The 23,658-nt window shown below is 54.2% G+C and overlaps 7 protein-coding genes and 1 non-coding gene across 8 annotated transcripts; 4 read left to right on the top strand and 4 right to left on the bottom strand.

Annotated features, from left to right (window-relative positions):
* Positions 1–556: 556 nt before the first annotated feature.
* Positions 557–1,495, top strand: PHACADRAFT_165687 (uncharacterized protein; the record flags this gene model as incomplete). The annotated part of the gene is made up of 1 exon (XM_007400158.1): positions 557–1,495. One exon carries the CDS (start codon positions 557–559, stop codon positions 1,493–1,495), a length of 939 nt encoding a protein of 312 aa, XP_007400220.1.
* A 66-nt stretch (positions 1,496–1,561) lies between these two features.
* On the bottom strand, positions 1,562–2,590 carry PHACADRAFT_63720 (uncharacterized protein; the record flags this gene model as incomplete). Its single annotated transcript, XM_007400157.1, has 3 exons — positions 1,562–1,915; positions 1,968–2,250; positions 2,301–2,590. Coding segments are annotated over 3 exons (927 nt in total), but the record flags the coding sequence as incomplete, so codon positions are not given.
* A 770-nt stretch (positions 2,591–3,360) lies between these two features.
* Positions 3,361–5,171, bottom strand: PHACADRAFT_103833 (uncharacterized protein; the record flags this gene model as incomplete). Its single annotated transcript, XM_007400156.1, has 3 exons — positions 3,361–4,495; positions 4,545–4,960; positions 5,028–5,171. The coding sequence occupies 3 exons, from the start codon at positions 5,169–5,171 to the stop codon at positions 3,361–3,363; spliced, it is 1,695 nt and encodes a 564-aa protein (XP_007400218.1).
* Positions 5,172–5,629: 458 nt separating this feature from the next.
* Positions 5,630–9,835, bottom strand: PHACADRAFT_263025 (uncharacterized protein). The gene is made up of 6 exons (XM_007400155.1): positions 9,304–9,835; positions 8,892–9,243; positions 8,541–8,843; positions 6,662–8,489; positions 5,962–6,607; positions 5,630–5,898 (listed from the first exon to the last, which is right to left on the bottom strand). The coding sequence occupies exons 1-6, from the start codon at positions 9,793–9,795 to the stop codon at positions 5,794–5,796; spliced, it is 3,726 nt and encodes a 1,241-aa protein (XP_007400217.1). The 5' UTR covers positions 9,796–9,835; the 3' UTR covers positions 5,630–5,793.
* Positions 9,836–11,152: 1,317 nt separating this feature from the next.
* PHACADRAFT_103550 (uncharacterized protein) lies at positions 11,153–11,496 on the bottom strand (the record flags this gene model as incomplete). The annotated part of the gene is made up of 3 exons (XM_007400154.1): positions 11,153–11,242; positions 11,299–11,385; positions 11,437–11,496. Coding segments are annotated over 3 exons (237 nt in total), but the record flags the coding sequence as incomplete, so codon positions are not given.
* A 504-nt stretch (positions 11,497–12,000) lies between these two features.
* On the top strand, positions 12,001–15,029 carry PHACADRAFT_263024 (uncharacterized protein). The gene is made up of 2 exons (XM_007400153.1): positions 12,001–12,321; positions 12,377–15,029. Exons 1-2 carry the CDS (start codon positions 12,247–12,249, stop codon positions 14,909–14,911), a joined length of 2,610 nt encoding a protein of 869 aa, XP_007400215.1. The 5' UTR covers positions 12,001–12,246; the 3' UTR covers positions 14,912–15,029.
* A 1,617-nt stretch (positions 15,030–16,646) lies between these two features.
* PHACADRAFT_263020 (uncharacterized protein) lies at positions 16,647–21,599 on the top strand. Its single transcript, XM_007400152.1, has 18 exons — positions 16,647–17,670; positions 17,955–17,988; positions 18,076–18,179; positions 18,375–18,441; positions 18,513–18,926; positions 18,990–19,020; positions 19,071–19,182; positions 19,241–19,259; positions 19,307–19,385; positions 19,437–19,812; positions 19,865–19,916; positions 19,965–20,069; positions 20,122–20,221; positions 20,271–20,307; positions 20,362–20,458; positions 20,511–20,636; positions 20,693–21,219; positions 21,271–21,599. The coding sequence occupies exons 1-18, from the start codon at positions 16,784–16,786 to the stop codon at positions 21,377–21,379; spliced, it is 3,276 nt and encodes a 1,091-aa protein (XP_007400214.1). The 5' UTR covers positions 16,647–16,783; the 3' UTR covers positions 21,380–21,599.
* Positions 21,600–21,761: 162 nt separating this feature from the next.
* Positions 21,762–21,860, top strand: PHACADRAFT_t140. The gene has a single exon. It is a non-coding gene; the product is annotated as a tRNA-Tyr (tRNA).
* The last annotated feature ends 1,798 nt before the right edge of the window (positions 21,861–23,658 follow it).

The raw sequence follows: 23,658 nt of genomic DNA, 5'->3' as shown, positions 1-23,658 counted from the left end.
TAGAAGTTTTTACGTGCAAATCGGCAGGAAGCAGCGTGGGTACTGCGCCTGAAAGCTTGAAGCTTGACCTCTCGCTGCCCACGACGAAGACGACGACGAGCTCGGGTCCCCGTTCACTACCACGATAATCACCGCTCGAGTCTCCTAAATATGGCATTCTCAGTTTGTACAAGGAAGGTCAAGTTGTCTCTCGATGACTTGCCAGTCGAGCTCGTTGGGGCTATCGTGCACAAAGTCCCCTCCATCGGAGACCTCCTTCGACTGAGGGTAGTGAACCATACATTCTCGGCATATGCTACCCCACGAGCCTTCCGCACACTTCACGTCGTCAATACTGAAAAGAGTGTACGCGGACATCGACAGCTTGCAAAGTCCCGGTCACTCGCCCCTTTGGTGAAGAGACTTATGGTGCACTGCGAAGCCGAGCCAGGAGAGAACAAACTGCTGAATGCAGGTACGTCACGCGGGCCATGTACGATTTGCTCTCTTGATATAATGGTGCTCAGCCGAGGAAGATGAAGAGGCCAAAGCTATTCGCACGGCTTTTGCGTACAACATGGCCCGACTATACTTATTCTCCTCGCTTTCCGAGCTCGAGCTGAACTTCTTCTCGGGCATGGTCTGGCAGACCGTACAAAGCGCAGAAGACGGAACCATCACACTGTCCCACCCTTCCAAATACTTCATGCTCCAGTCTTCCATCATGCAGGCATTGCTCGACCCCTCTGCACGCCACATCCCCCGCCTGCGCTCCTTCGTTTTGAACAACCTTATCCCGTTTCCCGCGCCTGAGTACGAAGGCAACGTGCTGAAGTCCATCATGTCCGGCCTCGAGGATTTCTCGCTGACTGCGCACGCCTTGCGCTTCAAGGGCCGGCGCGGCGAGGACATGTGGTCCTGGTTCTGGAGCGAGATGATGTCGGAGCGTTTCCTCGGGCCTGCGCAGCACACATTAACGTCGCTCACACTATTCAGCGACCAGCCAATCGGGCAGTTCCCCACTGTCGACCTCTCGTGGCTCCGCTTCCCTCGTCTGATGACGCTGAACCTCACCGGGTTCGTGTTCAGCGAGCACTGCCTCACCGAGGACTTCATCGTGTACCACGGGCGTACGCTGCGCTCGCTCATGCTGGACACCTGCCCTATGCATGTCGGTAACACAGACGACACTCCGCTACGCCCTTGGGCCCTGCTATACCAACGATTTTCTGACAAGCTAACGGCACTGCTCGAGTTCAAAACGCTCCGACGCACTGGCTGGGGGTTGCATGAGCATGACAAGCGCCTCGAGCTGCAGAGTCCGTATGAGCGAAGCATTACCGGCTATGGATATGAGCGGGGTAAAGGTGTCAAGCTCACGCCGAATGTCCTCCAAGCTGATCGCGTCGCCCTGCGTAACTTTTTGCGAACGATTAACGGACGAAGACAATTGCAACATCTGCTACCGCTGGTTCTGCCTGAGCTCCCGGTCACTCCTGCTAGTATTTGTATATAACTTTCGCGCGTGACGCGTCACCTCAATCCATGCAAACCCTTTGTTCTACTTTTATTCTACTCACGGACCTTCCCCCTCATCCTCCGTCTCTTTCGGCAACAAAAAAACCCACCCAAAGGCCTTAATGTCTTCGCCCTTGCCCAGGAAGTACCGGTCACACCGATATATCCAGTGCGCCGTGCCCACGACACAGTCGCGCAGGCCAGCGATATATACACGCACGTCGCGATCAGCATAGGGACCCCACGAGCATTGCGCCAGCGCCGCCTCATGCGCTAGAAATTCAGCGACAAGGGCCTTGACACGGTCCCCTGCGCGGTGTATCGCCGCCTGCAAGCTTACATGCTGCGAGGTTACGAGCACGGCGATGGCGTTGTGCGCATGGTTAGAAGCTTGCTGGACGTTATACGACGCGATGTCCTACATGCGTATCTGTGAGCTCCCAGAATGAAGACGCAATAAGAGCACGTACATGCATCCATATCACGAGGTCCAGCGTGGCCAGCCTTAGCTTCGTCAGTGCCTGCGACCCGAACACTTCCTCCGGCAAGTCTAGCCCTTCTGCATATTCGATGAACGCGAGTGCCATCAGGAAGCCGGACGACCGCCTGCTCCGGGACATGTAGACTTCGATACTCGTCAGCGTCTGCTCACTTTTCTCAGAATCGAGCCCCGCGTCCTCGAAGTCGATGAGGTACGCCTGGAAGCGCGCTTGCCAGCTCTTAGAAGTGGTGCGGCAGAGCTGCGTCCAGAGGCTGCGACGTCTGTCAGTGCCTATACACGCCGTTCAAAAAGAATCACGCACCCCTGCCAGGTCGCCTGGCTCCGCTCCCCGAGGCCGTGGTCCCACCAGTGGAAGAGAAGCGTGAAGAATTCGGCCGCGCGCGTCAGCTGCGGGAGGTCGCACGTCGAAAAGCACAGCGCTGCGAGCAGGCCGAGCTTCGTACCCTCCAGCGCCTCGCGCTCACGTTCGCCGAAGAAACCCTGTTCTGCGGTCCACCTACGCGCGGCCTCGCTCGCGGCACGACAGTGCCGGTTCGTACGCAGGCGGAAGCTCTGCGCGAAACATGAGGGGAGATCCGGGAACTGGTAGCTGGTCACTGGGCTCGACATCGCGGGGCGTCGGAAGGGACAAGATGTCCCCTGGCGTCAGGACAAGCGGCGTCAAGTGTCAGCGAGTAGCGGGGAGCGTGGAGGTCGCATGGGTTGTCCTCGTGGGGGCGGTCTCGAGCCGGTTGACGGCTTCGTGCCGCGAACAGTAGTCTGCATACTGCGATACACGACCCAGGTCAGCCGGGTTGTATAATAGCCGTTCAGAATTTGATATCTTAGGGTCATCGTCTACGGCGAGCGGTGCTAGTGAGTGCCGGGAACGATGTGGAAGCTAGCCTGAGACGGCCGTCTACGCGAAGCGAGAATCGCATCTCTAAGCCTGGCGGGCTGCACAGCGATCCATCCCCAGGTTTACAGCTATGATCGCCGCCCCGCCCTTTGAAATGAGAACGTCGATTTATTGCTGTGGCTGTGAGCTCAATCTTCTAGTGGCAAGTCTAACTCGGGTCCGTGTGTGTGTCCTTGCGCAACAAGTATGCCAAAGCGAGAGCACAGAAAATTTTCTCTGCCGGCCTGACTTGCCTTCTATCTGGCGTGAACTCGGGGTAACTCATCATGGGTAAAATTTACACTCTTTATCGTGATATCTCTGAAGAGGCTAAAATACATTGAGAGGCGAATATCCTACAAGTACACTCTTCGACGTGTTGAGAGGCGGGTATCTCGTATCGTACAAGTACATGTGATAAAATGAAGGTCCATGAGTCCGAGCTTCGTTGAATGTTCTGACAGAAAACTAAAACGTGAAAACATCAATGTCCTGGAAATTGCCCTCTGCAAATGCTGAGTCCTGTGGTCATTTCAGATATCGAGCAAAAGACGGAGTTTTTGGCTAGTCGACGCACCTTCATCCCAATAATACGCTGGTCGTCGATCATGAATCCGGTATAACGCAAAGCTCCAGTGCGGTGCGAGACTGTATAAGGCAGCTCGGTGACAACGTCAGACTTGAAAAGCGTGCCGCCTTCAACCGCCGACGGCGCGAAACTGACATAGTGGTCGTGTGTGTGGCTTTGGGGGACGACAGGAAGGTCGCGCGCAGGGTCGTGCCGCCGCCTGGGGTGTACGTTGAAGTCGAGGACGAACATCATCGTCACGTCCGCGCCAGCGGTGGGCAGCACGGGAGGCAGAATGACGCGCTGGCCGTGGACATAACGCAACCACTGGAACTGGACGTTGTGCTCGAAGAAGCGTGTGTTCTTCGGGCCCCAGTCTTTCCAGTCGAGTGTCTTCTTCGTGTCCGAGATGAGAGACAGCAGGAAGCTGTTCTTGACGAAGAGGTGGAAGCGCTGCTGACGCTCGCCGTAGGTGAGCGTCATGACATGGACGCGGTCTTCCTGGGATGCAGTGAAGGGGACATCATCCGTCATCTCGACTCCGAGGAAAGGTGACGAGTGCGTCGAAAAGTTCCCGATTGCACGTCCCTCCTTGACCTCGGGCAGGCGCAGAGTGGCGACGTGCTTCGGTGGGGAGGCTTGGACGGACTCAGGTCCGAATGTGAAGAGTTCGATGGCACCGCTGCCGTTGGTGGAAGTGAGGAAGAATGCGCGGTTCGACAGGAAAGCAAAGTCCCAGGCACCCGGCGGGAGGTCAAAGCCTGAGCGGAACTGTTGCATGTGGGGTGGCAGATGAGCGAGCGGAAGTGCTCCAAATCCGCCGAGAGGATAACACACCACAAGCATCTCTCCAGACCGCCAGTTCCACACCAAAAGTCCAGGGCCGTGGAGCCAGAAGAACATGCCGACGACGTCGCCGACGATCTGTATGAAGCATGTTCCGACTTGGAAAGGAATGGGTGCAGTCAAGCATTCCTTGGCGGCGAGCGGATGTTTCTGGTTCTTGCTGATAGTTCGAATGTGTACCTTGATCTGTACGGAGTCGAAGTGACTGTGACACATGAGCATACTTGCATATGCAGACACCGAGAAGCACTCACTGCTCGTCCATCTCCACCAAAGCAATCATGTCCTGCGACGGGTCAACCGCAAAATCTCTTGTCGGCACACCCAGATCTTCGCGAACGAGGCTCCGGGCCTGGCCGTCGCGGGTAGGGAGCCAGGTGACATTCAAGTGCTTCGAACCTGTCCAGTTGTCACCGGTACCCATCGACTTGGCAAAGGTCCCTCCGACGAACTCGTATGCTTGGCACTGTCCAGGGATTGGCACGACGACCTTCTGTGTCCAATCAAGCTCCCTCCATCGCCTGCGTCGGTCGAGGAGCAGCTTAAGTCGTTCTGCGGTGGAGGGGGATCCTGGCTTCCGGGTGCCGTCAACAAGGTTGTCGGCAGCCAGCTCGATGATATATTGCAGTTCGACACAGCCAGCGACGATGTCTCGCAGCGCGCGGCATACCTACGTGGCAAATCGACGTGGCATGTGAGTGAGGTCCTGACGAGAGACCAGAGTGAACGGGGCGTACTGATTGACACCGCAATATGTCTCGACTCTGGAGATATTTCAGTATTTCGATTAGCAATTCGGTGGGCAGGTCCAGCAGGCCAGTGCCGACGGTGGCATCTGCGCTCTTTCGCTGCGATCGTTCTTGGCCGTATGTGAGTAGCATGGGTGGTAGCAGGAACGGGGGGTGGTAGTTGAGGTTCAAGAATGAATGGACGATCCTCCACGGACTGTCGGCTCACTTAAGTATCTTTCCCGGCCGTGGCGGGTGTCGTGCTCCAGAAGATCAGAAGTTTCACAGGACACTAGAAGTGGATCATAGTTGTGTACATATCAATATCATGGGCCCCAGTTGTATAAGCGTTCCTAAGGACTTTGATATCATTGCCGAGGCGTAGTACCAGTGCCTGTCGAGCATCACAGATATCGGGAGGCGATAAAGAAGAATACACCGTCGGGCCTCGGCACAGCATATGAGACACACTTTTGGACTATGCTCCCCGTCGGCGATAACATACAGTGGGAAGATGAGGCACATCTCCACCCGCAAACTCACTTCCCCGCCCTTTGATCTTCGCCGAAGACCGATTCTACTCATTCAGACAGTCGTCAGCAACGCCGAGCTCCAAAAAGCAAAATGACATAACGCAGAGCATGTGGAGATACCCAGGGTAACGATGTAAGCGACCAAAGGAAAAAGAAGAAATAAGTGCTGACGACAGCGCTACAAAACTGATCTTAAGTTACCATACGAAGGATGAAAAGAACGATGAGTCTTCGGGCCTTCCTTAGAGCTTCAATTCCGTTAGCACTCTCCGCGCGAGCATGTGGTATTGCCAGCCGTCACCGCTTAGTCTCCGGAACTGGATTCCATGTAGCGGCAGCCAGGGCACCTGTTCAACTCACATTAGCCGCCACGTAGCAGATGAAGGCTTTACGCTTTAATAGCGCCCCACCTTGACAATGTTGATCTCAAACCGGACAGCGAGAGAGCTCGCTCCAAGTAAATCGAAGACGTCCTGATCGACTGGGCCCGTAGGAAGCGGCGCGGGTTGCGTCATGCCTTGCTGAGGCGCAGGCGCGAAGTCGCGGGGTATAGGTGGAAGGATCTTGGATGACGCAGGCGAGTGCGACCTGATCTGGCCACTCACGCTCGCGCCGTCCTCCGCGACCGAGGCTGTGTCCGGCCGACTCGCCTCGCCACCGGAGTAGCCTTGCACGTGGAAGAACGATGAGGAAGCAGAGCTTGGAGTTATGCTGAGTACCGTACCGCTCGCGCCAGACGGTCGACTAGGCAAGTCTTTCTCCTTTCCGTCCCGGATACTCTCCGTTCGGCTCTTCCTTCCAAAGGACAGCTTCGACGACTTCCGCACGATAGACTTGCGCGCCCCGTCCACTTCGTTTGATCCAGAAGACCCCTGTTTCCTGTGTCCGCGCTGTTGTGGCAGTGCCGGATCTATGACTGAGGCGACATCGATCGAAGGCATATGGATGCACTCAAAGCCGGTCTTCGTCTCACGGTATTGCACCTGCATGCGATCGAGCACCCGCTTGATGTCCTGCTTGATCGTTGATGGAGGCTTTGTTGAAGTCGTGGCGACACTGTAAGAAATTTTCTTAGTGTTGATAAGCAGCCGAACGGCACATAACGCTCACCTAAATAAGCCCTTCAAATACACAGGCTTGAACTCTTTCTCGTCTGCACTGTGCTCCGCAGGCTCCTGTACTAGTTCCGCCCCGTTCGTAGTGGGTGTCGGCGGCTCGTTCTCGTCCTGTTCTGCATGCTCGTCTTCTTCGTCCGTCCGGCCAAATAGCCTGTCGCCCAATGGCCGCCCAGGTGAACCAAAGCCAGTCGACGGCCGGCGTTGTCGTCCGACGGTGCCAGAGGGAAACAATGATGCGCCAGTGCTGCTCCGCCGCTCGTGACGTGCCGCCCGCCCTTGTGGATCGAGAATCGTGGCAGCCCTGCGATGGTTGGAGCCGACAGGTTGACTCTGGCTCGGCGACAGCGGGGTAGGAGGCTTATCCTCGACGTCAGCCCCCTGCTTCTCGTTGGCGGTTGGCAGCTTCTCCTGCTCTACGGCCGCAAGCTTCTCAACCTCAGCAGAGGGCCTCGGTGAGAAGCCATTGAGGATGCTTCCACGTTTAATAGTGCCATTTCGTACTGAGCCATCACCGCGTCCACCGAGCAAACTGCCAAACTTGCGGACCAGGGTTGCGCCCGCAGACATCGGCAGACGCGAATCTTCGTTCTGTTCCTCCTGTTGGCTCATTCGTTGCGCGACCTGCTCTGCAAACGACGTGAGCTCCGGACCTGCTGTTCTAGGAGGCTCAGAAATGTCGCGTCTCTGGGCACCATGCTCGTCGACGGTCGTAGGTGCACCGCCCCCGAAAATGTTCGTGAACCCACGAGTGACACTTGGCCGTGAGCTGACGCTGTGGCTGCGCCGGTGAGCAGAAATCTCCGGCGTACGAGGTAGGGGAAGGGCGGGCTTCGCCGGGGTAGTAGGCACACTTCTTGGCGCAGTTCCGCCGGCAGATTTCGGAATACCAAGTGCAGCATCTCGGGCTCTTGGCTGGGGGAAATTAGATGCTGTCGGTGAAGGAGCGGCAGCAGCGGGGTCGTAGGACATCCCAGAGAAGTGAGAGGTCTCCGGAGCAGGCAGTCGGGGCAAGGGCATGCTATAGTCTGGCTTGCCAGCAACAGCGGCCTCAGGCTTACGAACAGACGGCGTAGAAAGCTGTTTCGTAGGAGAAAGAGAAGCTGGGGCATCGACAGTCGGCTCGGCGCGGCCGCCGGATTCCAGAGACAGTTGAGAACTGGCGAAATGACCGGGACCATAGACACGTTCCCTCTCCATCTTCTCTCGTGCCAGGAAATAGATAGAAATTAGTTGATGGAAGCCATAGGTAGGATCCGGTGGTTCACGTTGGTGGGCATCAGTAAGAGACGTATGTGATAGGTGAGATTGAGAAGTGGGCGGCGAATTTAGTGGTGAATTTGGTGGTGACGATGACGGCGAAAATAGCTTTCTCGTGTAGAAGTTGAAGCCCGAAAAGCGCTTCGACTTCTTGGATGGCGAGGTCGAGACGTCGTTCTTGGTGTTACCGATCGATCCATCGAAAGACAAGGCGATGGATGAGTTAGACAGCGAACCGCCCCATCCAGGATGCCCGTTGCGACCGTTGGTACCGGACATACGCCTTCGCTCCCAGTATTGCACGGCCCGATAGTAGGCGTCAGACTCTAGGACCTCGACGAGCTTCCGCTCAATCTCCTCTTCTGTACCAAACTCAAAACCCTTCATGCCCCGGATGACATTCCTGTCGAGTTCATCTGCACGCAGAGGCTCGCGATGGACAATATGAGAATCTGGAGGGCCCCTGAATCCGCGAACCATCCATGGATGGGACATCACCTCCGTAAGAGTAGCGCGCTGCGCCGGATTTGTCACGAGCATTCGTGTGAGCAAGTGCTTGCACTCTGTTGTAGCTATTAAGCGTAAGGCTCAGCATACGAATATTGGAAGCTTACCAGCACTAAGCCAAACAGGGTACTCAACCAGCCCGCGCTTGATCTTCGCATGAAGAGCGGGCATACTTTGGTCGTCGAAAGGGACTTTGCCGCAAACAAGGACATACAGAACTACGCCGAAACTCCACACATCGACTTCGGGTCCAGTGTAGACTTTTGCATTCAAAAGTTCGGGCGCTGCGAAGTATAACGAGCCACAGAATGTTGCGAGGTGTAGGGCAGGATCATAGAGATTTGAGAGACCAAAGTCAATGATCTTGATATTTCCTGTCTGAGAGATGAGGATATTCTCGATCTTGAGGTCTGCGGGGTGTTATAGCATGCGGCGACGCAGTAGGATAAAATGCTGACCTCGATGAACAACGTTGTTCTTGTGGCAATAGTCCAAAGCGCTTCCTATCTGCCTCGCAAACTTGCGCGCAACGCGCTCTCGTAGTCGCCCATGGCTGATGATGTAGTCAAGCATCTGACCACCGTTGACATACTCGAAGACCATGTAGTAGTGATGCTGGTGGACGATCATCTCGCGCATACCGCAGATATACGGGTGGTGGAGGAGCATCGACAACGCGGCCTCTCTGAGAGTACGTATCTCTTTCGAAGCGTCCTTGGACGCTTGCTTCGCCGCCGCTTCAGGGTTCGCGGAGGCCGCAACACCGCTGGCACTCTGTGGGGTGACGCGTGGGAGGATCTTAACGGCGAGCTGTGAAGTGCGCACAGTGAGTACGGAATCCGACACCACACACGCCGAGAGGTCACGCACCTTCTCTCCGGTGATGTTGTGGTGGGCGAGTTTGACCTTGCCCATACTGCCTGCTCCGAGGGTCTTGCTCAGGGTGTAGTCTCCCAAGATCCTGTTTGACGTCCGCGTCCTGCTACCCGAGGAACTTTCTTTGTCTCTCCTCTCTCCCCTCTCCGCATGTCGTCGCTCGTCCTCGGAGCGATCGCGCTCTCGGTCGCTGCCCGACTGCGTATACGCCTGGGGTGGCATGGATACTGGTCGTGGCTTATGGTTCACTGACGTCGTTCGGCGAGGTGCGGGCGAAAGCGCGGCAGGCTGAGGTGTCGGGGTTGTCTCGTTCGGCGGAGGCGGGTCCGTCGTCTGTGACTGTTCGCCGGCAGTGCTCCTCTGGGAGATGGACAGGTCGTACTCGTGGCCGTTCACCATTCCCCCGTGCGTAGGGGTGATGGCACCAACTTCCGCGACAGTCTGGAGAGGATTAGTTGCTAAGGAAGTCGGATAAGTTGCGGCCATACACCCGCTGAGAGCGCAGAGAGGGAGTCGTAGCGACGGCCGATGTGGGGGTAGGAGGGAAAAGTTGTGATCGTGCCTCCCGGCGTCGGCGTCACCACGTACGGCTCACAGTCCGACCGCGCTTTAGAGCTTTGCTGTTGAACTTATGGTCCGCACACTACAGATCGTACAAATGGCCATACAACTCCCAACAGGCCTAACAGAATGCCATTGTAGAGGTAAATATATTATTATTATTAGACTCTGGCTGTGTGAACCGCGTCGGGATCTCTTGGGAACGCCGGCGGTGGCAGTGTTCGAACGGGAAATATTATTCGCGGACTCAGCGTCGATATACGAGCATGAACAGAATACCAAGCGCACTTGTCCAGAATCGAGATTGAGAGTACACTCATTAATTAACCAACTGAGATCAGAGCAGAAGCCGGGCTACTCGACCCCACGGGGTTGCTAGGTGCGAAGCACTTCGATCCAGACGGTTTGATACGACGACTTAAGAGTCTTCGAGGCATTCAGTGCCAGCACGCGTTGATCGCCGCCCTGCCAATGACTTAGACGTCGCATGAGAAACAGTAATGTCCTTCAGCACTTAGCCTGGCCCCTCAGACGCGTAAGTTGGGCTCAAGAGCATGAATATGAAAAGGTCGACACGCTGACATTGATTTCAAGCGTAATTCAAGTGTTGAACAGCGTTCGCCGCGACCACCTGAGACCGACCGTGTCTGGATGAGCTACTTCACGCGAGATCGTGACGTTCAGTTACCGTCAACGATCATCGGGTTATATCTAGTGGTCAGTGTGAACAGAATCAGAAGGATTTCGTACGAACCTGAGGAACCAGGACAGAATTGAACAAGGTAGCGTATAATATCCTCCGCGACCCATCTTGCGGTCTAAGTCGTAATGCGGAAGCTGATACCACGCCCAATTAGTTGTATTTGGTGGCCCGACGAGGAAGAGCAGGCACAGGCAGGTCGAATATGTTGCTGGTAAGACGTGTCAACGAAATGAAAGCGGAAACTGAAATAGGATACTGTCTTTGAGAGCTAAAGCCATCAAGTGAGCAAGTAGCCCTGTCTAGAAACACCAGGGTCGTTCGATTGCATTAATATTCCTGACATACCTTTCAGAGAGCGGAGTATGGCTTCCTAGGGACTTGTATTATCACCGATTCGTCGCCAGCCTGAAGAACCCACCCAAGCTCTCGTTTCATCCAGGTCTGGCAACAGTGATAGACTCTTTCCCAAGAATTATCGCGTCGATCTGGGTCGTGCAGACATCCACCAGCCCCTGGCTGCATATATTGCAATACACGTACATTCCAGGTGTATTATTCGAGGCTTACAGGTGTATACAATTAAGATAGCTTTCTGACATTCGAATTACCTTTTGCGGGTAGCCATTTCACTGGATGGCAGTTGAACATTGGCCAAGGTGGAACGACAACCTAAGCGGTTCCAAATCCGTTGAGTAAATGCCCGTGAGAAGAAGCACGCCACTCACCGCAAAGAGAACGATATTAGCGGCAATTAAGATACCGAACGTTGCACGCAGAGATTGTAGAGCGAATCCAACGATGAAAGACACAATCTAGAAGGTTTCTATGTCATGGTAGGACGAAAAGAAACGCGTGCAGCGTACTGTTACTGCCACTAAAGTCACTCGAGAGATTTGTTCGACTTTCTTCTGACCCTCAAAGTCCTACAGAGTTCAGGAACGAGTTTGCCACATGCGATACTTCACGCACTATTTTCCCTTCGAAAATGGACTGGACTTTCGCTTGCAATGCGTCCATCGCGGTCGGTGTTGAAAGCAGATGTGGCGAAGCGCGCAATTGCCCTGTTGTCACCAATCGTGACGTGGCAAGTGATCCGTTGTCGTCACGCACGCGTCACCTCGCGCCGCCGCGACGAACCTCCAGCTCTCCCGCCGTTCAGCCGGCTTCGTTCTTCTTTGCATTCCACAATAACGCACTATATGCTCTAAAGTAAGCTTGAGAACTAGTTGATCTTGTATACTGAAGGAGCTTGGACACAGAATACCTCGAGAACGCAATCAGGAAGGATGCAGTCAAGGGGACTACTTCTGCTGCTCTGGGTGACCCTTATCCACTTTACTGGCATTTATCTTTACACAAAAGGCTTTCTGCTGACCCGATTGTCGCTTTCTGACATTTCGACTTGCACGGAAGGTGACACAAAATGCACTCTGCCTCCATCTCACAAACGTGTCGTGCTACTCGTCATCGACGCCCTACGCTTTGACTTCCTTTCCCCCGACCCGCCTTCCCCGCCTTCGCCTTACCACCACAATGTGTTGCGCTTACCCGCAGAGCTGAGCGCTCAACAGCCCGACAGGTCGTTCTTATTTACGTCCTTCGTGGATCCGCCGACTACGACCCTCCAGCGAATCAAAGGCATCACCGCAGGTTCCCTACCAACTTTCGTGGATATGGGCTCTAACTTCGGGGGCTACTCGATTCTGGAGGATTCTGTGGTTGGGCAGCTTCGTGCTGCGGGCAAGAAGGTGGGGACTAATTCTATCACAATGCCTGCGCGCGTTTACAACCGTTCAGACGTAGATCGCGTTTATGGGAGATGACACCTGGACGACAGTGTTTCCCACCTCCTTCGAACCAAACATGACCTTTCCGTACGATTCATTCAACGTTGAAGATCTGCACACCGTCGATGAAGGCGTTATCGAACACCTCTTTCCTCTGCTGAAGGACCACTCGAACTCATGGGATTTCATCATTGGCCATTTCCTTGGTGTGGACCACGTCGGTCATAGAGTTGGTCCCGATCACCCTGTCATGAAGACGAAGCTCGAGCAGATGGACCACATCCTACGGGATGTTGTAGATTTGCTGGACGATGACACGCTCTTGGTCCTCATGGGTGACCACGGTATGGACCGGAAAGGAGACCATGGTGGCGACACTGAGCTCGAAGTAACCGCCGCCATTTGGCTCTACAGCAAGGGCCGTCCAATGATGCACCCTGAAGCCCAGGTCCCGGAAACACTTCTTCCGCGGTCCGTCTTCCCAGGGGCGACTGTCGCTCATCGATCCATCCAACAAATTGACCTGGTGCCGACATTATCCCTATTGCTTGGTCTCCCCATTCCGTACAACAATCTCGGAAGCTTGATCCCCGAGCTGTTCTGGGACGACCGTGAAGGCCGGCATTTCAACGGCGCCCTCGAGATGAACTTTGCTCAAGTAGAGAGATATCTGCGCAGCTACCGGGCCAGCCCACATGGCAGCGAACTCGATAACTCTTGGGCAAAGCTTCGAAAACTGGCAGACACTGCCGTTGAGCGCCCTCCTGGGTTCTTCTGGACGTCGCTCAACGACTACATGCGCTATGCGCTCTCTGTATGTCGCGAGCTATGGGCCCAATTCAACATAACGTTAATTGGCATGGGCCTGGCGCTGCTCGCTCTTGGCATGGCGGCTACTTGGGAGATATGGGTTAAACTTAGCACCGAGAAGGAGCAATGGGAGACATGGGAAAAGGCTGTTATCAAGTCTAACGCCTACAGCGCTGGTGTGGGCCTTATTATCGGCGCTGCTTTCATTCCCTTCCGCGGTCTTGTCAAAGGTCTAGAGATCGCACATGTCCTCCTCTTTGGCGCGGCCCTAGCGTCTACATTGGCGTGTATCTTCGTGTGTCGTCTCAAGCCTTCCGACATTCACGTGAAGTCGCTACCAATCCTCCTGGTGCTCCACGCCGCAGCTTTCGGATCCAACTCATTCACTGTCTGGGAAGATCGCATCATTACCTTCCTTCTGCTCACTTCGATGGTACCAAATATTCTGACGGGCTTCAGCGCCCCAACAGCTCGCCTGCGATACCGGATCCTCGGGTTTTCTGCGCTTTTCGCCCTCTGCGTCCGCTTCATGGCGGTGAGCACAATCTGTAGAGAGGAACAACAGCCGCACTGTCACGTAACTTTCTTCGCTATGGCGTCGTTGACCGCGCCGCCGCTTCCGGTGCTTATCACGGCGATTCCGATGGCATTGGCTCTGCCTTTCGCCATGCGGCGCTTCCTCCAGATCTCGCAGTCGGATAAGGGTCTTGCCGGATTACTTCTGCCGTGGATCATGCCCACCGTCCTCCTCCAAGGATGCCTCGCATGGATATCGGAGTGGCTTGAGACTACGGAGGGGATTGATCCCTCGTGGTCGTCGGCGCTACGCGTCGGGCGCACTGCGCTCGGCTGGGGCGCCGTACTCGAAGCTCTTGTTGTCGGCTGCTCGCTTTGGTGGGTGATCCCGCTGTGCCTTCGCGTGTCGACCGCCCAGCAAACCGATCCGAAAGCAAAACCCGAAGTCACGGTTATTGGCTTCGCCAATGCGTACGGCGCTCCCTACCTCATGTTCTGGTGCATTCCCTTCGGCATTTTCTACACCGTCAGCCAGCTCACCGCGCAGATTGTTATGGGTCTCGTCGCCATCGCTATATTGTCTTACCTTGAAGTTACAGACAGCGTGCGCGACGTCCGCAGCCTTGATGCCGCCTTTTCCTCCGCGACGCCGTCGGCCGCATTGAATATCGAGTCGCTCCTGAGCGCAAGCACGAGCGTACACTTCGGCGAAATTGTTCCTCTTGCTCTGCTCGCGTTACATACCTTTTACGCGACCGGGCACCAGTCGACAATCTCCTCGATCCAGTGGAAGAGCGCGTTCGTGCTGACCCCAACTCTTGCGTATCCACTCTCGCCCGTGTCTGTCACCGTCAACATGCTGGGCGCGCAATTCATCATCGCTCTCGCTGCGCCACTGCTCGCCCTCTGGAACGTCGCGCCGCTACCGCACCCTATGCAGACACACGTTGCGCGTCGAGAGGCCACGCGCGCGGCGCTCGGTGTAATGCTTTATCACGGCATCCTCCTGCTCGGCAGTGCTGCAGCATCGGCGTGGCTGCGGCGCCACCTGATGGTATGGAAGATTTTTGCGCCACGATTTATGAACGCCGCGGTGACGCTCATCGCTGTTGACCTTGCGCTGCTGCTCGGCATCGGCGTTGGGGTGCGGCGCGTCACTGATCGCGTCGCGCAGCTGTTCTCAAACTTGGCGAGCAGCCCCTTGGTCGAGAAGAAGACGCAATGAAAGTATTTGCTTGGACCTAGAAGAATATGAAGTAATGCAGTGGCTGCTTGGGCTATCACCGTTGCTTATCGTCTGTCTGCTGCATAAATGCTCCGCCTAATAGAACAATATTGATGCACGTAGGGTGTGCGGGCCGACGGCAGTTCACGGGGGCTCACGCTCGACTCAGACGTGCGAATCGCCTGTTATACTAGCGTGTCAGCTGGGACCTACTAGGTCTCAGTCTTTTCGAACGAGCAGGGTACGGTCGTCAGCGTTCCATTGCTCACTTGAATAGGACCCTTGGTACTCGCTTCCGCTTAACATTAGAGGGCCGGCGACGCTTCATCGCTTCGGTATACTTGCACCACGACCACACTCTTCAGACACCGCACGTGGGGAGATACAAATCTCAGCATATCTCAGTGTCGGCGACGCGTCAACGGGACAAGTCCACACAGGCACCCGATCACACGCGGGGAAGACCCCGCAAACCGCGCAGAGTACTTTGACCAGGTGGAGCCGCGACCTAGGCCTTGTCTTGTCAAACTCGAAGGCCAAGGTCCTAGATGATACACCCTATCGTTGGTGCAAGTTGCTCGGATTCTTCCCAGAAAATAAGGGATATCGGCTCGGATCATTATTATTGCAGACCTCTACCACCCACACTCTATTTGCGTCATAAATGATACCGAACAGTTCTTTTAAAGGCGGTAATTAGACGGGTTCCGGGTTTCCTCGCAGTGTCGAAATATGGCGATGAGGAGGCAAGGGATCCGAAAATTCCGTGATGCTGTGCAATTAAGTTAGCATCTTGCATCTCCCTTCGCTACTCACAATCTCGGACAGCGCATTCTACACGGCATAGTGGACTATGTAATGCTACGATAGAAATACTGTAATCTTACAACGCTCATGTCACGAAGAGGGTGCCGACTTGTATCGGAACGCATGATTGATGGTCCGATCGTGTATGAAAGGACTAGTGCAGGAGAGGTATCCGCTGGCGTTTCGGGTGGAATTCAATTCGTATGAGCCACAAAGCACCCGCTGACTCTGCATGGCCTGAAGAAAGGCGGTTCGACTCGGAGGATCGTTGCTGTAGAGCGTTGGCGGGTATGCGAGGTCTGCCATCACGAGAAGTGCAGGTTATTCTGGGGTCATCCGCAGCTGTGCGGCACTCGGCAACAGCCACGCGGGATGCGAGCGTTTAACAAGCGGGCGCCAAAGGGCGTGGTATAGATCGCGCCCAGGAAACGTCCGAGCTGGTCGACTCGCGACCAGCTTGTCTCGCTCCCCCACGTTTCGGCTATTTGGTCACATTTTGCCGCGGCAGAGAGAGCGGCAGAGACTGTCCGGCTGCACGAGCTGAACCTCCTATTTTTTTTCGCCTGGGCCAATAGCCCTCTTGAACGCCCTCGACGTACAGCCAGAACCTAGCCGGTTATCTCACGCTTCACCTGCTAAAGACCCCAGGGGCGGTGTTACTTTGTGTTCTCTGATTGATCCTATGTCCGTACCTTCGAACAGCGCTGGTACTGTTTATCTTCTTTACTAGTTAGCCCAAGCTCACAGCCTTGACCCTTTTATTGCAGACACAGCAACACGTCAACCTGTGCAGAGCAGACCAAGTCCTTCAGACCAGCAAGTATATTCAGGAGGTATAGATATCGCTATTTTCACCTCATTGTTTCCTCCGTAATGATTGATCTCTTGTCAACCCCTCCGCCATGCATGGAACATCCCGCAGCTGCTGGTCAATATCAAGCCACCCAACAGTGGAGCCTGCGTGCTCCATCTTCCACCCTGCGGCAGTCACCACCACACCACCAGAGCCCAGCAGGCTCACACGTCCCTCTTTCTGAGCAGCCGTCCTCGTCAACCCCGTCCTCGATGTTAACTCCATACTTCTACGACCCCGAGCAGGCGGCTCATCAGGACGCTGGTGACTATCAGCAATATGTAGAGAACTACAACACCCAGATACACTATGCGTACCACCTAGGAAACCAGCAGCCGCAGGGTATGCTCCAGATTCCCTACACGGAGCCTCATGCGCCGCCTCCTCCAGCGCCAGCATCCATGACGAACCCTGGCCTTATGCAACAACCTCTACCGAACCAGTATCAGTTCGCACATTATATGACTCCTGCACACCAGCCGCAGAGAGACGCATATACGCGAGGTTATGCTCAAACTAGCTTTGTTGACCCTACCCAGCGAAGTCCCCGGGAATCTCGTCAGGTTCAGCGCACCAGCAGTGCTCACCAACCTGGGTATATGCCACCCGCGGCGCCATCATTCATGCAAGGGCAGACAGAGTCTGTACCTGCCGCCTATCCTCAGCATTTCGCTCCCGTGCACGACGCCGGAATGACCAACATGCACCTGCATTTTCCGCACCAGCCACTGGCTGTTTCAGATTTCACGTTCGAGTACGCGGCACCTGCAGTGGAACCAGTAACCGGTACTGGCAGTGCTAATTACACACCGTCGTCTCAACACTCAGGTCTTCCCTCCCCGGACACTGGGGACGACCGCCCACAACCACAAGCGACTTCGCCAAACACTACGGCACCTAAACGGCAGAGACAGCCTGCACCGATTGCTCCCCGGCCGGAATCGCAGCCAAACCTGGCACCGGTTCGGACGAAGCGACCAGGGAATAAGCGTGCTAGGAGGAACCCTCCCGGTGACGATGAGAGTGGTAGCGAGGATGATGACGATGTAGCAGGCACTATTCCTCCCCTCAAGGGTCCTGATGGGAATGCCGGTAGACTGTGCGTCTCCTTTATCTTCTATTCGGCTTGCCGCTAATTGAGATTTCCATGCTACTCACCCGCACTTGCCTGTCGACGTTGGAACTGACGTGTGGTACCCTTGGCACCCCCGAATGGTTACCCTCCGACCGATACATTACTCCTTGGCGGAACAACGGACTGCCTGCCCGCGCGATTGTCCACTCATGTGCTGTTTACGCTCCGGCGATCTGTTCTCTCCGGACCCTGTTTCTCGTGGTCTCTTCTGTGGCGAAACATGACCGTGTCTGCGCGGGCGTCCATAGTCCTGGCGCATGCACACATTGCAAAAAACTTAAGGTACGTTCGTTCGCGTGCAATTCTATCCCGTGCTCCCTGGCAGAACCCTTGGTATCTGCCTTAATTTAACGCCGCCCCCTTGCGCAGATGAGATGCTTTTTCCCTGACGGCGACTCCAAGACATGCGTCCGGTGCAAGACGAGCGGGCATATCTGTGTCGTCGAGGGGCGAAAGCCGCGAAACCAGCCCAAGTAAGTTTTTTGCCGTCCATTCCAGCGCCTGTGAGCGTTTCTCCGTGATGCAGTGCGAGCCTATTAAGACGGGCAGCCGGAGCAGACGAGAGCCGCTGTTCCCTCTGCCTGTTCCGTCTGTGGTTTCGTACTCGATATGAGCTCTGAAACTGACGAGACGAACGATGAACTTACTATACAACTTTCTGATTCCAGCAAACGCGAGTATCTGCTCGCGCAGATACGTCAGAAGGATGCGATCATCGAGTCGCTGCTGAAGCAGGTGGGTGCGCAGCAGCTTATCGTTATGCACCTACTGACTTGGACACGCACCATGCCATCTGTCGTCGGCAGCTGCACAATCCCTACCTAGCGACACCGTTAAGCATTGAGTCGTATCGCATGGCAACGTCACCATCAGATCAGAACAACAAGAACGTACTCGCCTGGCTCGAACGGCTTGAGCATAGCGTCCGGACTGCCGGGGGTTCTGGAGGCCCGGGCGCTTTCGGGCTGAGCTCGCGTAGCGAACAGGAAAGCACAACAGAGGACGAGCTCGACTCGGAGACCGAGGAGCAGGTTGAGCCTACCGAGCGCGGTAGCACGACCGGCACGGTCAAGGTCGAGGAGGATGAGAAGAATCAGAGCCTGCCGAGCTCGGAGGTCCCGCTCGGACTCATTGCGGAACTCGCACTCAGCAACAAACCGCGCGGCAGCAAGGGCAGAAAGCCTGTCAAGGACGAGGAGGAGACGGACGACGACAATGTCGTGAGTGTCGACATTTGAGAGTCCGACTGATAAGAATGGTTCATTCATCGGACATCTTCTCAGGGCGTGGCGAACGACACCTATTTCATGCCTGGTGAGTGTCGTCGCGTGACTTTTCTAAATAGAAGCTAAATGTAGTTTCAGGTCCGGCCAATGATCTGAACATCAGGGCCAAGATTATTCAGAAGGATAGTCCTCCCGAGATTTTGGTGCACGGCTTGGTGACCCCTGAGGACGTGGATAATCTGTTCGAAATGTAAGCGCGCGCTCCGTTTGAAGTGTCTGTATGCACATATACTCATCATAACTCGCAGCTTCTTCGCCCGTCTGAATGTAAGATTTACAATCGAGGTTTTCCGCAGCTTCTGACCTCTGTCTAGTGCCACGTCTCCGTCCTGGACCCTGTGCTCCATACACCGGCGACGACCTTTCAACGTTGCCCATTCCTGTTCACCGTAGGCAAGTATCTTTTTCACCGCTCACTCTGCTCTCTTCCTGATTCCGGTCCAGTATGTGCTGTTGCATCGCGCTACTACAAGGAGAAATCGGAGATCTATCCGATCGCAATGCACTTCGCGAAGCACGCAGCCGCCAACGCGCTGATCACCGGCTGGAAGTCCGTCGAGCTTGCGCAGGCATACATCATCCTCAGCGTCTACAGTGTGCCAGCGCGCCGGTGGGAGGAAGACCGGGGTTGGTTGTACACTGGTCTTGCTATCAGGATTGCGACAGATTTGAACCTGCATGTTCTTCCTTCGTCAACGCCGACTACGGAAATGCAAGAGCGCGAGGTCATCAACCGCGTTCGGGTCTGGATGAACTGCTACAATCTCGACCGCTCGACCGCGACACAGTTCGGGAAGCATTCGACGATCAAGGAGGACTTGTAGGTTCCATCTGCGTTCATCAACGTTGTCACGTGTCCTGACTGCCTGTAGCATCGTGCGCCGTTCGGACGACTGGTACAAGATGTCACCGTACAATCACCCGGTATTTCAGCTTTATCTCTGAGTATTCCTTTCTAACTCATCACATAAGCAGTACGATATCGGCCTATGCGCTTACACTTCCATGTTGCGCATCGTGGCGCAGTTCCACGAAAAAGTGTTCAGCGACCCTGACTCTCCTACGGGGCTGAATGAAGTCAGTCATGAAGTCGTCCTCCCTGGTAATTCTACTGAGACTCCAGCTGCAGGGGCTGGACTTCGTCGCGATCACCACGAAATATGACGATGACCTCACACGATACTTCGATGACTGGACTCGGCGATTTGCTACCGAATCTGATATGACTGGTACGTCCGGTCTATGCTACAAAGACTGTTTTAATAATAGCGTGACCAGATCCTGCTTGCGCCTTTCGTGCCAGCCTCTTGCCATTGTAAGCCCACTTCTGCTCACCATTTCACTACATCTCATGACCGACGTCGCGTAGCTTCACCAACTACTCTCGGTTGGTGATGTGGTCCTTCGGCTGCCAGCAGGCCTTCCGGCGTAATATGCAACCTAGTGATCAATTGTTTGTGGACAAGGTTTGTAGTCCTACAATGTCACTTCATGCCACCTGCTAACGATACGACGCAGTGCTTCGAAGCCGCGAAAGCTGTCATCAAATCCATGGTTGAGGGCGTTGCACCCTCCGGATTCATGCGCTTTGCCCCTGACAGTCATTTCGTCTTCGGGACCTTCGCGTCGGCATTCCTGCTCAAGGTACAAGGGCACTACCTTTTTATAATGAACATTCGCTCACGAAGATCAATCTGTAGCTTCTCAAGCCCGAGCTCATGAACTTAAATTTGATCACGAAACAGCAGGAAGATGAGATCTTCACACTGATTCATCGCCTCATTCAGACCCTTCAATCTCCGGAGATTGCTATAGATGAGAGGCATACGCCGCGGCTGCATGCCCGGTTTCTCACCGGGCTTCTATCCGGGTACAAGCGCGATGTTGCGACGACGGGCCGCTTACATACCCAGCCACCACCGCCACCACAAGAACGTCAGTTCCACACCGATCCCGCTAACGTGCAACAACCGATGCAAGGCGGATCGTCTCAGCAGGTGTTCTCAGTTGCTCCTCAAGGACCAACAGATAGTCATGGCATGGGTCACTCCCGTTCGCCACCGGACAGTATCCTCAACGAGCCCGTGTATGAGCCCGAGGTTGCATATACCGCGGATGCAGGTCAGATCCTGGACTTCGATACGAGCATGGGCACGGAAGACGACATGCTCGGCGCACTGAGAATTTTGAAGTCGCCCGCCTACTGGTCGGATATGATGACCGCTGGGTATGTAGCGTACTTCTGCTAAGTTCTCGCCGTCATTCACATCTACAATAGTTTCCAGAATCAGTGGGGCCCGTCTCAGTCGGGCGACAATTCATACCAACAGGGCATACCAGGCATTCATCATAGCTTCAACACTTATCAAGCCGCTGGCGTGGCATGAGTCGCACCTTTACCTGAGCTACGTTCAGTCGTCGTCTTGGAGGCACCACCATCTGGATAACACTCTTTATTTCTTGTCCTACTGCCTCTGGAGGCTATTAAACTGTATGTCATCATCCTTGCCTGATCCTCTTCGCCATTGTCGCAACCACTACACGTCATTACATTAGAGTTATACTCCTGTATCTTTCCTAACAAGATATTTACCGGTTGTACCACCCTGTACTTATACAAACAAATGCAATCAAGAACGTTAGGAGCGTACTTGCGCGATGTTGACTTCGGACTCTTAGCTGAGCTTGATCGAGCAGCTGAGGATGCTAATCGTCAGGCGCAAAGTGAAGACGGTAAATTATTTATGTTTAATATCATAACTCTGTAAACCCCTGATAGCTCAGTTGGAAGAGCGTGAGACTGTAATTGGATGCAATGAACATTTCATGAACATCTCAATGTCACCTGTTCGAGCCAGGTTCAGGGGATACATTTTTTGTGCTTTTCCTTTTCCTTTCCTTTTCTTCCGTATGGTATCTTGATTCTTGAGGCAAGACAGGGAACGGTCGTTGGTAAGACTGTTTACCGTCATCTTGACGATGTAAAACAAGGCGCATGGTGGGCATGAAGTCGACTGCACAAGGACGCTAAGATAGAATTCACATCAACTCGACGACCTCTAGCGCGCGGGCGCTCTTCAAAGCTGACCTACACACAGTGCAGCGTAAGAAAGCGTACGAGATGTGGGTTGACACGCACCCGGATGTAGATCTCGCCTCGTTAACCGAATCGTATCCCATCGAGGCGGCGGAGGTGGTGGCCGAATTGTTTGAAATTGACGAGACGATTCTCGTTGCGCTGCAGGAAGAATTCGGGCTCCCTGCGGCCAAGGCGAGGGGACGTCAGCGGTACGTCACGTCGGGCGCGCCGGAGGGGTGACCCAATTGGGATGCCTGCTATCTCGCACGTTAGGATATTTTATCTTCTCTATCCCTCTTCTTCATTTTTTTTCTTTCTTTCCCCTCGCTCGTCTTGTTCGGTAGGTTGGTATGTATTTATTAGGTGCTCATGTACCAGGTCGTAAGCACTAAAAGAATGTGGATTAAAAATAAAAAAAGACCTCTAGCGCACGCTTGGCTAACCCTAAGTTGCTCCAACCTCGCCGTCGGAACTGCACTACGCACAAACAGAAAATGAACTCTTTGGCCTGAAATTTTTGTTTGTACAGACATAAGAGAGAGAATGTTCAAGTTATTTTGTTGAAAAAGCGACTCTAGCAGGCGCAGTATCCAAAACGTTGACTATTTTCCCTCTACCTCTCAAATGATGTTTTTGGCCTTTCTGATCATTTTTGCCTTTGGACCCCGTGAATTTTCGCGGTTCGGAAAGTCACGTGACAGCGCTTATGCTAGCGCTTTACGCCAAATTGGGCAAGTACAAGTTCGGAAGGTAGTTCGCACGACCTTTTCTTTTGAAGCGCAGTGATGTATGAGACTGAAACATCAGCAAAAAAATCGGCAACTTACCTAGCCTGAACAGCCCTGGCAAAGCTAATCTCACTTATAAAGGTAATCATTATGAGAATAGGCTTGCCAAGGTAGATATCTCACCTGTATGATAACTAAAGCTTACCAGTCTGAGGACCTTTACCATTCGGGTAAGGTTGGTAATGCATTACCAGGGAGCGCCAGGCTGGCGGCGCTTGCCTGAGCGCTCGCAACAATTCGTTGGATATTCAAAAATATTCGGGACTGATTTGCACATCGAAATTAGGAGCGGCGAGAAATATATTCATGGAGGTTTATAGAATACAAAGTATATGTATTGCATAAAATGGCAGTATCGAGACGAGAATGCCCTCCGAGTCGCGTCGCATGCAAACATGATATCAGCCAATAAGCGGCTCCCGGCGCAACGGCTACACAGTTGGCGCACAGCGTGCATAAAGCGAACCCTGAATGAGTCGTGTGCATAAGTTCTCATGTACGAAACTACCTGCAGACTGCTATGCTTACTGCGAGGGCTTTGTGTGGGTCCCGGAGCACGAGAGAGTGGGCCATATACAGCTACTAAGAATGGCGTTAGTATGCGAGTGAAACCATAGGGTAGAAGTACAATACAAATAGGTTTAGCTTGCTGAGTGAGCGAGGATGTCTTACAAAGGCCTATGCATGTCAGTTATAAGCAATCGAGCGCATATATGCATGTCACGTACCATATGCGAAGTCTGCGAGTGACGAAAGAGCCTGAGTCCGAGGCATGCTTTAGTAGGACAGTATCAACGGA

The sequence above is a fragment of the Phanerochaete carnosa genome (assembly GCF_000300595.1).
Source record: "Phanerochaete carnosa HHB-10118-sp unplaced genomic scaffold PHACAscaffold_10, whole genome shotgun sequence".
In the NCBI taxonomy this organism is placed as follows: Eukaryota; Fungi; Basidiomycota; class Agaricomycetes; order Polyporales; family Phanerochaetaceae; genus Phanerochaete; species Phanerochaete carnosa.
Note: the sequence above shows the minus strand (reverse complement) of the source record. Positions and strands in the feature narration are given on the sequence as shown.